The 17,040-nt window shown below is 34.4% G+C and overlaps 1 protein-coding gene across 2 annotated transcripts in view; it reads left to right on the plus strand.

Annotated features, from left to right (window-relative positions):
- The window catches only part of SYCP1 (synaptonemal complex protein 1), a 143,848-nt gene extending 126,808 nt beyond the window's left edge, over positions 1-17,040 (plus strand). Inside the window, exons 27-31 of one of the 2 annotated variants that reach the window (XM_021690082.1) lie at positions 446-502; positions 6,310-6,489; positions 10,471-10,614; positions 16,614-16,703; positions 16,817-17,040. In XM_021690082.1, coding sequence (XP_021545757.1) covers positions 446-502; positions 6,310-6,489; positions 10,471-10,614; positions 16,614-16,703; positions 16,817-16,954 — 609 coding nt within the window. In that variant the 3' untranslated portion in view covers positions 16,955-17,040. The remainder of the gene's footprint in view (positions 1-445; positions 503-6,309; positions 6,490-10,470; positions 10,615-16,613; positions 16,704-16,816) is intronic. The other variant, XM_021690083.1, reaches the window with a different exon arrangement.

Here is a 17,040-nt window from a genome sequence, read left to right on the forward strand (position 1 = left end):
CTCATGTTAAAAGTTCATTATTCAAGGTCCAACTGAAATGTACCCTTTCTCAATGCACAGAAAAACTGAATTCTGCCTCTAAAAGCTCATAATATTTTGGATCTCTTTATAGCTCTTTACAGTTAGCTACTTTTGTGTATTTCTTCATCTATAATCTGATCCATCCACTTCATTTTACAAATGAGAAAGTTGATTCAGAGTTTTAAAAGACTTACCAAGATTCCACAGATACATACTGGACAGATCAGAATTTTAAAAAAAGATAATCAAAACTAAATAAGCTCTGTAGAAAGAAACTAATTTGTTTTTCTTTTTTTCTTTTCATTATTTTATAGATTTAGAGTTTAGTATTCTTTCTTTGTTAATACTTCTTAGAAGTATTTTGATAATAACATTAATTTTTGATAATAGTAGTGACTACATTGTGTGCACTCATTTTTAATAGGAAAAACTCAAAAGAGAGGCAAAAGAGAACATAGTTACTCTCGAAAAAAGAGATAAGGTAAGAGTTTTATATAATTCTCCTGGTTTTTCTTTATAACCCAGCTTGTTTTCTAACATCTACCTGGAAATTTTTTTTTGTTCATAAATAGGTAAGGAGCATCTAATATTCATTTCCAAATATAGAATGTGTTCAGATTATGAAAGTAGATATCACATATTCTTATGGAGTTGTTTTGGGTCACGTATAATTCCAGTAAAATATGCCCATTATTTATTTCTGCTTTCAAGTAGATTAGTAAATGCCATATATTTTATCTGAGGTTCTGGATATATAAATTGCAAATAATGAGGAAGTAATAAAAGAATAAAAAATTTAAATAGGCTTTTATTTGCTATACTTTATTCCAACAATATTGAAATATCATAAGCCTTATATATAATAATTATTAGGTTTATCAAATATTTCTGATTTGGGCAAGTTACTTCTTTATGCCTCAGCTTGTTCAACTGTAAAGGGATAATGAATAGTATCTATTTTTTAAAGTTGTTAAAAGGATTAAATGAGATAATATTTGTAAGGCATTTGTAAATAAATAGTGCTTGGCACATAGGAAATGCCATATAAGTGTTTGTTTTAAAAAATACAACGATGAGGACTGAGTAATGTATAGAATTGTTGAATCGTTATATTGTACACCTGAAACAAATATAATACTATATGTTAATTTTACTTCAATTTAAAAAAATAAAAATACAACAGAAAATCGTGAATATTATGTATACAGGCATACCTTGATCTTGTGGGTTCAGTTCCAGACCAATGCAGCAAAGTGAATATCACAATAAAGCAAGTAAAATGAATTTTTGGTTTCCCAGTGCATATAAAAGTTATATGTACACTGTATTGTGGTCTGTTAAGTGTGCAATAGCATTATGTTTAAAAAACAATGTTCATACTTTAATTTTAAAATACTATATGTTGGCTAACTGAACATAATAAAAAATGGAAAAAAATAAAATCTTTAAAAAAACATTGTATTGCTTAAAAATGCTAACCATCATGTGAGCTTTCAATAAGTTGTAATCTTTTTGCTGGTGGAGGGTCTTGCCTTGATATTATTAATGGCTGTTGACTGATCAAGGGTAATGGTTGCTGAAAGTTGGGATGACCATGGCAATTTTGTAAAATAAGACAACAATGAAGTTTGCTTCATTGACTCTTCCTTTCACGAACCATTTGATAGCATTTTACCCACAGTTAGAACTTCTTTCAAAATCAGAATATATCCTCTCAAATGCTGCTGCTGATTTATCAACTAAGTTTACATAATATTCTAAATCTTTTGTTGTCATTTCAACAATCTTCACCAGGAGTAGATTTCATCTCAAGAAACCACTTCTTTTTGCTGATCCATAGGAAGCGACTCCTCACTTGTTAAAGTTTTATCATGGGATTGCAGCCATTAAGTTACATCTTCAGGCTCCACTTTTAATTCCAGTTTTCTTACTGTTTCCACCACATCTGCAGTTATTTCTGTCAGGGAAGTCTTGAACTCCTTATAGTCATCCATGAGGGTTGGAATCAACTTCTTCTGAATTCTTGTTAATATTGATATTTGACCTCTTCTGATGAATCACAAATATTTTTTTTTAAATTTTTTTTTTAAGATTTTATTTATTTATTTGAGAGAGCACATGAGGCGGGGGAGGGTCAGAGGGAGAAGCAGACTCCCTGCTGAGCAGGGAGCCCGATGCGGGACTCGATTCCGGGACTCCAGGATCATGACCCGAGCCGAAGGCAGTCGCTTAACCAACTGAGCCACCCAGGCGCCCGAATCACAAATATTTTTAATGGCATCTAGAATGGTGAATTCTTTCCAGAAGATTTTCAATTTACTTTTCCCAGATCATCAGTAGAATCACTATCTATGGCAGCTATCGTCTTACAAAATGTATTTCTTATTAAATAATAAGACTTGAAAGAATGACTCCTTGATCCATGGGGTGCAGAATGATATTGTATTAGCAGGCATCACAACATTAATCTTGTACATCTCCATCAGAGCTCTTGGGTAACCAGGTGCATTGTCAATGAGCAATAATATTTTGAAAGGAATCTTTTTGTCTGAGCAGTAGGTCTTAACAGTGGGCTTAATATATTTAGTTAAACCACGTTGTAATCAGATACGCTGTCATCCAGTCTTTGTTGTTTTATTTATAGAGCATAGGCAAGTAGATTTATCATATTCTTAAAGGGCCCTAGGATTTTCAGGATGGTTAATGAGCACTGGCTCCAACTTGAAGTCACCAGCTGCATTAGTCCCTAATAAGGGAGTCAGCCTGTCCTTTGAAATTTTGAAGGCAGGCATTGACTTTCTTCTCTCTGCTTATGAAAGTCCTAGATGGAATCATCTTCCAATATATGGCTGTTTTGCCTACCTTGAAACTCTTTAGTGTAGATGCCTTCAGTACTTAATTAGCTAGATCTTCTGGATAACTTGCGGCAGCTTCTACATTAACACTTCCTGCTTCACCTTGTACTTTTTTTTTTTTTTTTAAAGATTTTATATATTAGAGAGAGAGAGCATGAGTGGGGGGTGGGCAGAGGGGAGAGGGAGAAGCAGATTCCCCGCTGAGCAGGGAGCCTGACTAGGGGCTGGATCGCAGGATCTTGGGATCATGACCTGAGCCAAAGCAGATGCTTAACCTAAGACTGAGGCACCCAGGCACTCCTCACCTTGCACTTTTATGTTATGGAAACGGCTTCTTTCCTTAAATCTCATGAACCAACCTCTGCTAGCTTCAGACTTTTCTTCTGCAGCTTCTCACCTCTCTCCGCCTTCACAGAATTGAAGAGAGTTAGGGCCTTGCTCCGGATTAGGTTTTGGCTTAACGTAGAATTATGACTGGTTTGATCTTATATCAAGACCACTAAAACTTTCTCCATATCAGTAAAGGCTGTTTCACTTTCTTATTTGTGTGCCCACTGGAAGTAGTACTTTTAGTATCCTTCAAGAACTTTTCCTTTGCATTCACAACTTGGCTAAGTGGTTGGTGCAAGAGGCCTAGCTTTTGGCCTACCTCAGCTTTCAACATGCCTTCCTCTCTCTAAGCTCAATCATTTCTAGCTTTTGATTTAAAGTGAGAGACGGGTGACTTTTTTTCACTTGGACACATAGAAGCCATTGTAGGGTTATTGACTGGCCTAATTTCAGTTTTGTTTTGTCTCAGGGAATAGGGAGGCTCAAGGAAAGGGAGAAAGATGGAGAATAGTATGTCAGTGGAGCAGCCAGAACACATAAAGCATTTAAGTTAAGTTTGCCATCTTATATGGATGTGGTTCATGGTGTCCCTAAACAATAGTAACATCAAAGATCACCAATCACTGATGACTATAACAAATATAATAATAATAATGCAGAAATTTGAAATATTGTAAGAATTACCAAGATGTGGGGTGCTTGGGTGGTTTAGTCGGTTAGGCATCTACCTTCGGCTCTGGTCTTGATCCCAAAGTCCTGGGATCGAGCCCCGCATCCGGCTCCCTGCTCAGCGGGGAGTCTGCTTCTCCCTCTCCCTCTGCCTGCCACTCTGCCTGCTTGTGTTCTTTCTCTCTCTGTCAAATAAATAAAACCTGTCTCTCTAAGCTCAATCATTTCTAGCTTTTGATTTAAAGTGAGAGATGGGTGACTTTTTTTTCACTTGGACACATAGAAGCCATTGTAGGGTTATTGACACAAGTGACACTAAGCGAGCAAATGCTGTTGGAAAAATGGTGCCGATAGACTTGCCTGGATCAGGGTTGCCACAAACCTTCCAATTTGCAAAAACCAAAAACACCAAACAACACAGCATCTGTGAAGTGCAATAAAATGAAGTGCAATGAAATGAGATATGCTTGTACATGCATCACTGGAAGTGTAAAATGCAGAAAAGAATGTGACTTGTAGGAAAGTACATGCATTTCTATGACTTATTATGAAGAGGTTTATTTCTGTATTCTAGAAATGGGGTGCATTTTCTTTCAAGTGGGCTGAAGTGTTAAATTCCCAGACTTGGCCACAAGATGGTGTAGTTGTCATTCTCAGGCTTTTGAGGAGAGAAAAATTTGTCCATGAAAACAGCAGAAAAAATTTGCTTTCATCAAAATTGTATTATCACCTATGATGTAGAAATATATAGGAAGGAGAATACAGAAACACAACTGTGTGAAAAAATGCTACCAAAATTTATACCTGCTGGAAAGAGGATTATGAACTGAGATCACTAGAACTGGGCAGAAACTTACAAATCATCTTTTAGTCCCTTGATTATATAGATGGATAAATTTAAGCCTAGAGATACTTGGAGATTACTTAATATCACCCAGCAAGAGAGTATAAGATCCAGGAGAAAAGAGCCTATTACTTGACTCCTGGTCCAATGATTGTTATACACACACACACACACACACACACACAGTGTTACATAAGTTCAGGTGTACAACATAGTGAGTCAACAAGTTTGTACATTATGCTGATCTTCTGTCCTGTTACATTGCTATTACAATATCATTGACTGTTTTCCTTATGCTGTGCCTTTTATTCCCATGATTTATTCATTCCCTAACTGGAAGCCTATATTTCCCATTTCCCTTCAGCTGTTTTGCCCATCTTCCCCACATCTGACAACTATCAGTTTGTTCTGTGCATTTATAGGTCTGATTCTGCTTTTTTGTTTGTTTATTCACTTAACCATTTTTTTGGATTCCACATGAGTGAAATCATATGGTATTTGTCTTTCTCAGTCTTACTTATTTCACTTGGGCATAATACCCTTGAGGTCCATCCATGGTGTCTCAGATGGCACAGTCTCATCCTTTTTTTTACAGTTGTGTAATATTCTTCTGTGTGTGTGTATACCACATCTTCCTTGTCTATTCATCCATCAATTAGTCCGTGTTTTTATAGCACATATGGTTACCTCTTAATCCTGCATTCTGTAGCCTCCTAACTTAAATTTACTGCAGATTTAACCATTGAACTTTTGAGAATAGCTCTGTGTGTGTATGTGTATGTGTGTGTGCACGCGTGTTCCATTTTTTTCTTGTAATTGCCACGATTGTATTCATGGAGATGGTGGTGATCAAAGAAAGTGATAAAATTAGAAAGCAGCTAACACAATTCCACTAAAGCGGTTATTATGAACTTTTATTAGAAAGATAGGTCAGGTCTGAAAGGAAGATACATATAAAGGTAGAGAGAAAGAAAATGGAAGAAATTGAGTTGAAATAAAGTCTAAGTATTTAGAGTAAATTTGTAATTTGTTTATCTTCAGAATTGAGGACAACAGTCATTTTTCTCCTCCTGGAAATTTTTTCTGGTTCTTTTATTATTTTTCTTCGCTATATTCCTTTCTTTTCTTTCTTTTTTTTTTTTGGTGGGGAGTAAGCCTGGTGGATAGGAAAAGGCTGATATTTTTATAGATGAGAGAGAGGAAATACGAAAGCATAAAAGAGAATGGATAAAAATGAGAATAAACTGCCCTCTGGCTTTTAGACTATTGTAATGAACCACAAAGAAAGGCTCTTTGCCAGCAGGAATAGAGATTTTTCTCTTCAGCAAATCGTCAACTTTTAGTCAGTTAGAGAGTTGAGACATTTTATTTCTTTTCATAGCAGCTCTGTGAAGACAGAAAGGCAGATACCATTTTCATCTTCAATGGGGAAATAAAGTGACAAGATAAGGATAATTTATTCAAAGTTATCTAATTAATAATAAATTTGAGGATAAATTCTAGTTTATTCCAGTGTTATTTCTACTAATTGCTGCACTTTAATTAAAATGACGTAGTGATGATTTTATTTCCTTTTGTTGTTCAATATAGAAAATACCGACACCTTTATTGGAAACACCTGAAACTCATTATTGGAAATTTGATTCTAAAGCAGCTCCTTCACAAAATATATCTCGAAACTTCACATCAGCTGACCATGGTAAATCCAAAGATAAAAGGGACTATTTATGGACATCTGCCAAAAGTACTTTATCTACACCATTACCAAAGGTTGGTTGCTAAAGTTTCTAAGAAGGTCATAATTTTTTTAGTTAAAGAAGATTCTGGTATCATATACCATGTATCTGATATCACACATATAAATATAAAACCAATTCAATTTTTGTGATACCAGCATGAAATAGTGTTTTTGTTTTGTTTTGTTTTTTAATATCACTGTCCACAACTTAATGACATTTTGGGCAGATTCCATAACTTTCTGTCACTCACCTGATGGCATTCCCTGATGTGGGAAATCCGATTCTGACTTAACATTTTTCAGTATCACTCCAGTTACTACCGTTTGCTGTTTACTTTGTATCATCTTGTTGCTAGAGTCCTTTACTTAGCAGTCAGCGCTCGGTGGATCAGGTGCCACCACGAAGATGGCTCAATTACTAGCTATTTTCACATGTTCACTTAATCCATGGGGAATTCATTCAACATTTCCATGCTAAACAGCAGTACGGAATGCTACATTTCTGACCCCACCTCCCACCATCCATCTCTCTCTAATTTCTTTTTACTCTAAACTATCCAGCCAGACACAAAGACAGATAAAATTTCTTCCTAAATTTATATCTAGTGAGGGAATGAGATGCCAATCCTTCTTGAAGGCACCCCTATTTTTTGTTAGGCTGCTGTTAAGAGTTGTCTCCTCACCTGCCTTGGAAATTGAAGGGAAAAATATTTCGACCTCTCTCTATCCCTCTAAGCTGAAATTTGATGCCTTTCCCTTCCAATTTTCTTAAAATAACTGGGAAGAAAGGAGGTGTTTGGTGATTGTAGGGCCAGTTTAACCACTTTTTAATAAGCCCTAGAGAAGGATCTGGCTTTAACCATAGGTTGCTTTCTTTAGAATATGGGTTTCTAACATTTTTTTTCTGCAGCTTTGTGCCCCAGTTGACAATTCCAGAGCAAAAGGAAGAGTCTCTCTCACATCCTATTATGTATACAATATTATCCACACTGTGGAAATTATGAAAATTAGTAAACTACATAACTTAAAGAGGCTTTTACATAAAATTATTTTGTTGTATTTATACAGAATATGAAGTGATCTTTGTATAGAATGACCTTACTTAAAAAAAACTTTATATTGAAATATATGCAAGAAAAATGCACAGATCTTAATTATGCAACTTGATGATTCTTCACAAACTAAACATGACTTTATAACCAGCATTCAGATTAAAGCACAGAATGTTACTATCACCTTGCCTCCCTTTTTGTCACTGGCTTCTCCCCCAAGGCCAGATACTGCTCCAACTCTAATATTAGATGTACCTGTTTTTGTATTTTCTCTTTTCCCTGTTTTTGAATTTTCTATAAATAGAATCATTATTTTTGTTTTGACTTTTTTCACTTAATATTATGTTTGTGGGACTTATCCATATTGTTGCTTGAAGTTGTAGATTTTCCGTTTATATTTCTATATAGTATTCCATTGTGTGATGTACCATAGTTTATTTATCTATTATATTGTTAGTGGACTTTGAGTAGTTTCCAGACTGGGCTTTTATGCATAGTCTTGCTATAAAAATTCTGGTATTTGACCTGTATGCATTTTGGTTGGGTATGTCTTTAGGAATGAAATTGCTGGGTTATAGGGTTATGTATAATATGTTCCATTTTAGTAGATACTGCCTGAGCTGTTTTTTTTTACTGTGATATGAAACATGTGGTTTGATTTTTTTTCCCATGCCAGTTCTCTGATTCTCCAGACACCACCTAGTTGTCCTACAACTTGATTAAATTCTGACACTACCTGGAGTTAATGTAGACCCTACAGGTTAAGGGTTCAGTCCCACAAGACTGCTTCCACTTCAGACACTAGTTACAATCCTGGTTTGCCCCTTGTTGTACTACTGACCAACCGGCTCTAAATTGGGGTTCCCATAACCCCCCTCCTTAGGTCTGCTAATTTGCTAGAATGATTCTCAGAACTCAGGACATTCCTTTACTTACTATTACCAGTTTATTATAAAGGATACAACTCAAAAACAGCCAAATGGAAAAGATAAATAGGGCAAGGTGTGAGGGAGGGGGTATAGAACTTCCATGCTTTCTTCAGGAGTACCACCCTTTCAGTACCTCTGTGTATTTGCCAACATGTAAATTCTCAGAACCCCATCATTTAGGGGTTTTTAGGGAGGTTTCATCACCTAGCATGACTGGTTAAATCATTGGCCATTGGTGTTTAACTCAATTTCCAAACCCTCTCCCCTCCCAGGAGGTCAAGGGGTGTAGCTGAAAGGGTTACAAACTTCTAATCAAGCCTTGGTTTTTCTGGTGACCAGGCAGCATCCTGAAGTTATCTAGGAGACCTTTACTGCCAGTTATTTCATTAGCATTAACTCTGGTCCAGTTGAAAGGAGCTTATTTTGAATAACAAAAGACTCCTAACACAGGGAGACAAAGACCGAATATTGTACCAAAAGATGCCCTGATCACCCCTATTACTCAGGAAATTACATGGGTTTTAGAAGTTCTGTGTCAGGAACCAGGGACAAAGACTAAATATATATTTCTTATTGTATCACACTGCCAGTCATGTTTTTCAAAAAATTCATTACGTCAATTTTACATCCTAGCTGGCAGTGAATGAGAGTTCTAGTTGCTCCACATCCTTGCCACCACATGGTATTTTTTTATCTTTTTGATTTTAGCTATTCTCATGGATGTGGTGACCTTACTTTTTTTAAAAAGAACATTTTTTTACCATAATTTTAGATTTATAGAAAAGTTGCAAAGGTAGTATAGAGAATTCCTTTATATCTATCACCCAATTTTCCACATTGTTAACATCTTACATTACCATGTACATTTGTCAAAACTAGGAAACATACATTGGTACATCACTTTTAACTGTAGATTTTATTTTATTTTTTCCATTAATGTCAGAGCTTTTCAAAGCCCCTGTGGATGTCTCATTTCCTACCTGTTCTTTTGAAGTTTTTGATTAGTCTGTCATTTGCCCTGTTAAAATTATTGCCTCATGGAGATGCAAAGTTAAAACACTTGCCTATAATTGTTTTGACAAATTCTGTGCTGTACTTCACACCAAGAAGAAAGCTTTTTGTACTGAATGAGCTCTAAGTCAGGTTAAATACAGACAGCCTTGTAAGTGAGGTCTTTCAGAGAACCACTAGACAGTTAAAATAATGACAACTTTTTGGGAATAAAGCTTTGAAAGAGCTCTCAATTCTGTTCTGCTCTATCTAGTGGTCTCAGGCTGGACCAAGAGTGTGGGATGTTATTTTTTTAAGGGTAACATAGAGCATGGGGGCTGGGATAAAGAAAAGTTAAAACACCACAAAGCTTGCTGTTCTTACAGAGGTTCAGCCATTAAAAAAAAAATAAGCACTACAGTTTGTGGCAAGCTTTTGGTTAATTTCCAGAGTTCTGAAAAAGCTGACTTTGACCATTTTACTAGTATTTTTATTGCTTTATGAAAGAGCAAATTTTTGGAATACCTTACTCTGCCATTTTTGCTGATGTCACTGCCCTAACTTTTTAAAGATACTTTAAAAAAATTATAAAACTTACAGGGTAATATGGAATACTAAACATTGACTAATGTGAATTACTTTATGAACAAAATATAAGCATACCTAATTTCTCATAAATCCGTAAGGATTTTTGTAGAAAGAGCAAAGCTCATTCAGTTCTTTGGTCTTAATTATTGTTAGAAAAATCAAAGTCCCTCTTTTCTTAAGATTGTTGACTGCTGATGCTGGAGAGTCCGTCTCCCCACCTCTCTCCTGCCATTATTTTATTCAGTAAGTAGAAGGGAAGGGCAAAGAAAAAGTCCACTATTATAAATTGTTTGAAGAAAGAAGTTTTAGTATCAAAAATATCTGAATGAAATTCTTATAAAAAGTCTCTACATCCCACTAATAATGGAGAGTTATTACTGAAGATTCAACTTGCGTTTATTAATAATATAGGTTTTTTTTGATGGGATAATATGTTGTTTTTCTTTTTGGATAGGCATATACTGTGAAGACACCAACGAAACTAAAAATTCAGCAAAGAGAAAACAAGAATGTACCCATGGAAGAAAGTAATAAAAAGAGAAAAATGGTCTTTGAGTTTGATATTAATTCGGATAGCTCAGAAACGACTGATCTTTTGGTAAAAACACCACAAATCAGTATTTATTACTTGTTTACATTATTATTTTTACACATTATTTTTTAATGTATATGTATAATATATACACATAGTACTTACCATTGCATATGAAAATATAGAACTCTATATAACACAGAACCCTATGCTTTTGCAGCATTTTGGAGAAATAGGGTTTAAATAATCTAACTTCAGAAAACATGGCATTTTGAAATACTTGATGTAACATAGTTGGAACATGAGATGATTAAACCATCTTGTTTTCCAGCAGAGTGTTATAAAGGAGTTTTTACCACATACTCTTTTTCTTTTTTCGTTTCTTTCTTTTTCTTTTTGTCTTTCTTTTTTCTCTCTCCTTCCCTTTCTTTTCTTTTCTTTTTTCTTTCTTTCCTTCCTTCCTTCCTTCCTTCCTAATAAATATTGGTTAGGTGAATCTTGCTATGGCTAAATTTGTTATTTAGGGACCCTCTTGATTTTATGTATTATACATGTTCCTTATTTTATATATTGGTTGAAATCTATATCAAGGTATTGGTTGACAAGTATAATATTTTTATCATTCTTAAAGAGTTAATGTATTAAAGATGAGTTGTTTAAGGAAGATATTATCCCTAGCAGTTTGTATTACTAATTATTCCCTGCCATGAGTGTATCCACACATACCAGTATTTTCTAAAGTAATAATATTGATTTATTGAGAATAATTAAATTTAGATTCATTTAATTTAAAAACAAACCTCATCACACAAAATGAACAATATACCAAAGATTCTTAATTACAAAATTCCAGTTAAAGGCACTACTTTGTTTCATTATTGCCACTTATATCTTTTGCGATCCTTCAAGCTTTTTTACTGCTTTGGGACCCTCTGTTTTCATTTGTTCTGGAATAATGAGGAGCTGAAGTCTTAAAACTCTAATTATTGAAGTTAATTTATAGAATCCCTACCTAAGTATCTCTTTGTTTTATAGAGGATGGTTAACATTTTAATGATTAAAACTCTGAACCAAGCACTTTTGCAAAGACTATATAGATTATTTTTTAGAACAATCTCATATTAGAAGTGTACACAATGTTGATATTTTCATTTTACAGATGAGAAAGCTAAGTCACACAGGTACCTTGCCCAAGATCACATAGCTAGTAAGGCATGGAGAAAAATTGGAACACAGTTTAGCTCCATAGCCTATGTAAGTCATTATACATAATAACTGCCAGCTCAAACTGAAGTCCAGATATATAGAAATGTAAGGAGAATTAGTAGAAAGACTCTGGAATTAGACAGTCCAGGGTTGGAATCCATACTATTTTTCTAGCAGTGTGAATTTAGGCCAGTTTCTTAGCTGAGATTCAGAATGATTCATGGTTTCATTTTTAAAAGGAGCATCACAACGTTGTAACACAGTAAATATACTATAGTATTATATAAGTATGCACAACTATTTATACTTGCCTAAAAAGACACTTCACAGTCCATTTATTTGGTTATAGTTATCATTTGAAGTTACTATTTTTGTAGTTTTCTTATTGTTGCATTTAAATTTTGGTGAACATTCAAATAATTATAAAAAGTTAGATTTAAAAATGGATTGTCTAGAGTAACCTTAGAGAAGATGGGGGAGTAGGAAATACCACAAATTTATTTCTCTACCTAAACAGCAATTGTACTTGCAGAAACTCTCTGAAGTAACTATTTTGGAACTCTGGAGACTATTTGAATGCTTGCAACTTCAGTTAATTTTGGTCAATTTCAGCCTTAAGAATGGTAGTGACTACCTGTCATCCAATCCATAGTCCTGTGGCAGGCAGCCATGCTCATGTCTTGCTGTAGCCACGGTGAGCAATACGGACTTTTTCTCTGAGTATCAAGATTCAGTGCTCTGTATTATCATTGCTGCTTCTCATCACTGTGCAGGCACAGAAACTGGCTGCCACTATTTCAACCCTCACTGGCAGAAAGTGTCTTACAGAGGATTTAAATGAATTGTACCTATTTTTTTTTTCACTTTTCTTCTTTGGAGGATCAGACATTTTAAGAACTAGGACATCAAGAGCAATCACATTTTTGGGATATTTAAAAGCACTGCACATGCCCATGGAAAGACAGGCTCACAAAAAACCTAAGAAGATCTCAAATTTTTAACCCAGGCCAGTCCCTGGCACAGAAACTTGTACAACATAAAGCAAAACAAAACTAACTCACTACAGCAAACCCTGGGGAAAGGGAATAATCTGATTTGCAGATATATTCAGTTATAAGATTCACATGTCTAAGTTTCTTTTTTAAAAATTTTATTTATTCGATTGACAGAGAGAAAGACAGCATGGGCAGGAGGGGGTAGGAGGCAGAGGGTGAAGGGAGAAACACACTCCCTGCTGAGCAGGGAGCCTGATGTGGGGTTTGATCCCAGGACCCTGAGATCTGAGCCGAAACAAGAGTCAGATGCCTAACTGAGCCACCTAGGCATCCTGAAATTAACACACTTTTAATCAACTAGTGGATCAAAGAAGAAATCACAAGGGAAATTAAGACTTAGATATGAATAAAAATGAAAATACAATATACCAAAACTTATGTGTTACAGCAAAAGCTCAGAGGGAAATGTATAGCTCCAAATTCCTACATTAAAAAAGAAAGATCTCAAATCAATAACGTTACACTTTATGGACTAGAAAAAGAAGAGCAAACTAAACCCAAAGCAGGCAGGAGGAAGGAAATAATGAAGATTCAAGGGGAGATAAACAAATTAGAGAATAGAAAACAATAGAGAAAATCAATGAAACCAAAATTTATTTGAAAAGATTAAAAAAATTTGACAAATCTTTAGCTAGACTAAGAAGATGTGAGTAACTAGAATCAGAAATGCAAAGTGGGTATATTATTACTAATTATTTAGAGATAAAAAAAATACTGTGAATATATGCTAACAAATTTTATAACTTAGAAGAAATGGACAAATGGGTAGAATCCCTGAAACACACCAATTTAAACTGATTCAAGAAGAAATATAAAACCTCAACAGCCTATCTATAGTCAGTAAAGAATTTGACTTAGTCATCAAAAACCTCTCAAAGAAAAGTCCTGGACCAGATGGCTTCATTGATAGATTGTATCAAACATTTGAGGACCTAACCTTCTCAGACTTCAAAAAATTGAAGCGAGAACTCTTGATAACTCATTCTATGAGGCCAGCACTACCTTGATACCAAAGTAAGATAAAGACATTACTAGAAAAGAAAATTAAAGACCATTGTCCTTTATGAACGTCAGTGTAAAAATCCTCAACAAAATATTAGCAAGTCAAATTCCACATCATATTAAAAGTGCTATTCACCATGACCAAGTGGGATTTATCCCAAGAAATTCCAGGGTGGTTCAATATAAGAAAATCAATGTAATATGTCACCATTAATAGAATGAAGGGGAAAAAATCCCATATGATCATCTCAATTAGTACAGAAAAAGCATTTGACAAAATCCAACATTTTTGCATGATAGAAACTCATAAAGCTAGGAATAGAGGAACAATTCCTCAGCATGATAAAAAAATACTTATGAAAACTTGCAGCTAAATCATGCTCAATGGTGAAAGATTGAGAACTTACCCCTTAAGTTAAGAACCAGACAAGGATGTCCACTTTCACCACTGCTAGTCAGCATTGTACTGGAAGTTCTAGCCAGAGCTATTAGACTATTAGACAAAAAACAAAGGGAGAGAAAAAGAAAGCAGACATACAAATGAGAATGAGGTAAAACTATTTGCAGATGCCATAATCCTATCCAATGAAAATCACGAAGACTCCACAAGAAGGCTAGTAGAGCTAACAAATGAATTCAGCAATGTGGAGGGGTATAAGAACACATGAATCGATTATGTTTTTATATACCAGCAATGATTAATCCAAAAGGAAATTAAGGAAAATTAAGAAAACAATCCATATATGATATCATCTAAACAAATAGAATATCTAGGAACAAACCCAACCAAGAAGGTGAAATATTGAAATACAATGAAAACTACAAAACATTGCTGAAGGAAATTAAAGAAGACCTAAAGAATTAGGAAAATATTCTGTGTTTATGGATGTTAAGATGTCCTATATGCTGGCTAATTGAACATAATTTAAAAAATGTCAGTACTACCCAAAGCAGTCCACAAATTCAGTGCAATCTCTATCAAAATTCCAACAGCTTTTTGGCAGAAATGGAAAATCTGATACTAAAATTCATATAGAATTGCAAGGGTCCCCAAATAGCTAAAACACTTTTGGAAAAGAAGGGTAATGTTGGAGGACTCATAGTTCTTGACCTTGAAACTTCCTACAAAGCTAGTAATTTAAACAGATTAGTACTAGGATAAGGGCAGATATATAGACCAATGGAATAAAGGAACCCAGAAATAAATTCTCACATATATAGTCAGTTGATTTTTGACAAGAGTGCCAAGGCCATTCAGTGGGGGAAAGGACATTTTTTTTTTCCAGCTAATGGTGTTAGAACTGGATATTGGTTATCCACATGCAAAAGAATGAAGTTGGACTCTTTATACCATATATAAAAATTGACTCAAAATGGATCAAAAACCAAAACTTAAGTGTAGAACTATGAAACTCTCAGAAGAAAATATTGGGGAAATTTTCATGACCTCAAATTTAGCAAGGGCCTCATGGGTATGACACCAAAAGCACAGGCAAGAAAAGAGAAAACTGATAAATTTGACTTCAAAATTAAGACTTTTTTAAGAAAATCAAAAGACAAGCTAAAGAATAGCAGAAAATATTTTCAAATCAGATATCTGAAAAGGGATAAATGTATGGAATACATAAAGAACTCCCATAACTCAACAACAAAAACCATACAACCCGATTTAAAAATGGGCAAAGGACTTGAATAGACATTTTCTCCAAAGAGGATATACAAATGGCCAATAAGCACATGAGAAGATGATTGTTGCAGAGTTATAAGGACAGATACAGTTGTGTTTTAAATTGGGTTAATTATTTTTATATGGGCAGTCATTAATGAATAGTTACTATGCACTGAGTAAAATTTTAATGGTAGTTTACAAGATTTTAAAATAATTTTTCTTTTTAAAGCTGGTCAGTTGATACATAGTGGTTCTGAGTGTATTTGAAAAGGCAGCTTGTTATGACTTACTGAATTCTGCTAAAATCTTAGAGTTCATGAAAATCTGTTTGAATATTTTTATTCATGAGACCTCTGTAAATGTGACTTTAGTGAGCAGGAACGGAATGTGAACTGATTGCTTACCAGACTAAATCTGTGTAGCATATTCATTAAGAAAGTGGATTTCTAGAGCCAGCCTATCTGGATTTGAATCCTGGCTCCACCTCTTAACTAGCTGTGTAATCTTAGGCAAAGTACGTAACATTTCTTGTCTCAGTTCTTCACCTTTAAAAGGGGATAATAATGGTATACCTAATTTATTAAAATTATTGTGAGGATTAAAACTAATTAAAATAGGCGAAGTGCTTAAAACAGCACCTAACATAAAGAAAGTACTAAATAAGTGTTAGCTCTTATTACTTGGGGGAATTACAATACCCATAAATCGATAGTTGATAACATAATTTTTATAGGATTATACATGCTTATTATAAGGCTAAAGTGTGAGTTTGAGTAGATAGGTGGAGGGAAAGTGGAAGGAAAAGTAGTATAAAGACAAACTGAAGTAGAAGTAGAAAAGTACTATTCATACACATGTTGTATTTCATATAATACAGTATAGTTATTAGTATTTCATATAATACAATATAGCTAATAGAATATAAACCCATGTCCTTGTTTGGAAGATTGAGTATTTTGTCATTGTCTTCAGTTTTTCTTCTTTTTTCTCTCTTCTTTCTCCTCTCCCTTCTTTTACCTCCTTTCTTCCTCCCTTTCCTTCCTTGTCTTTCTCCTCCTCTCTGTGATATGTAGACAAAATTTTAATATTAGTGATGACAGACCCCAAATTATAATTTTGTATTTTTCTTTAAGAGCATGGTTTCAGAAGAAGAGACATTGAAAAAATTATGCAAGACTAATAATCCAACAACTTCTCATCTTTGTGTCAGAACACCAAAAAAGGTAGTTTATTTTTTTTTAAAGGTAGCTTTAAATTTTTACTTCAGAAAGCAAATTTCAAAAGCTGGACTTTATCTTTTTAAATTAAACATATTTTGATTTGATTTTGTATTCAGACCCCTTCGTCTCTAACAACCCCTGGATCTACGCTGAAGTTTGGAGCTATGAGGAAAATGCGGGAAGATCGTTGGGCTGTAATTGCTAAAATGGATAGGAAAAAAAAACTAAAGGATGCAGAAAAGCTATTTGTTTAATTTCAGAAAATCAATGTGATTAAGGAGCCTAATAACATCAAATTTATAGTCAACTTAAAAATGTTTTATTTTCTGAAGAGCCAAAC

The sequence above is a fragment of the Neomonachus schauinslandi genome, chromosome 4 (assembly GCF_002201575.2).
Source record: "Neomonachus schauinslandi chromosome 4, ASM220157v2, whole genome shotgun sequence".
NCBI lineage: Eukaryota > Metazoa > Chordata > Mammalia > Carnivora > Phocidae > Neomonachus > Neomonachus schauinslandi.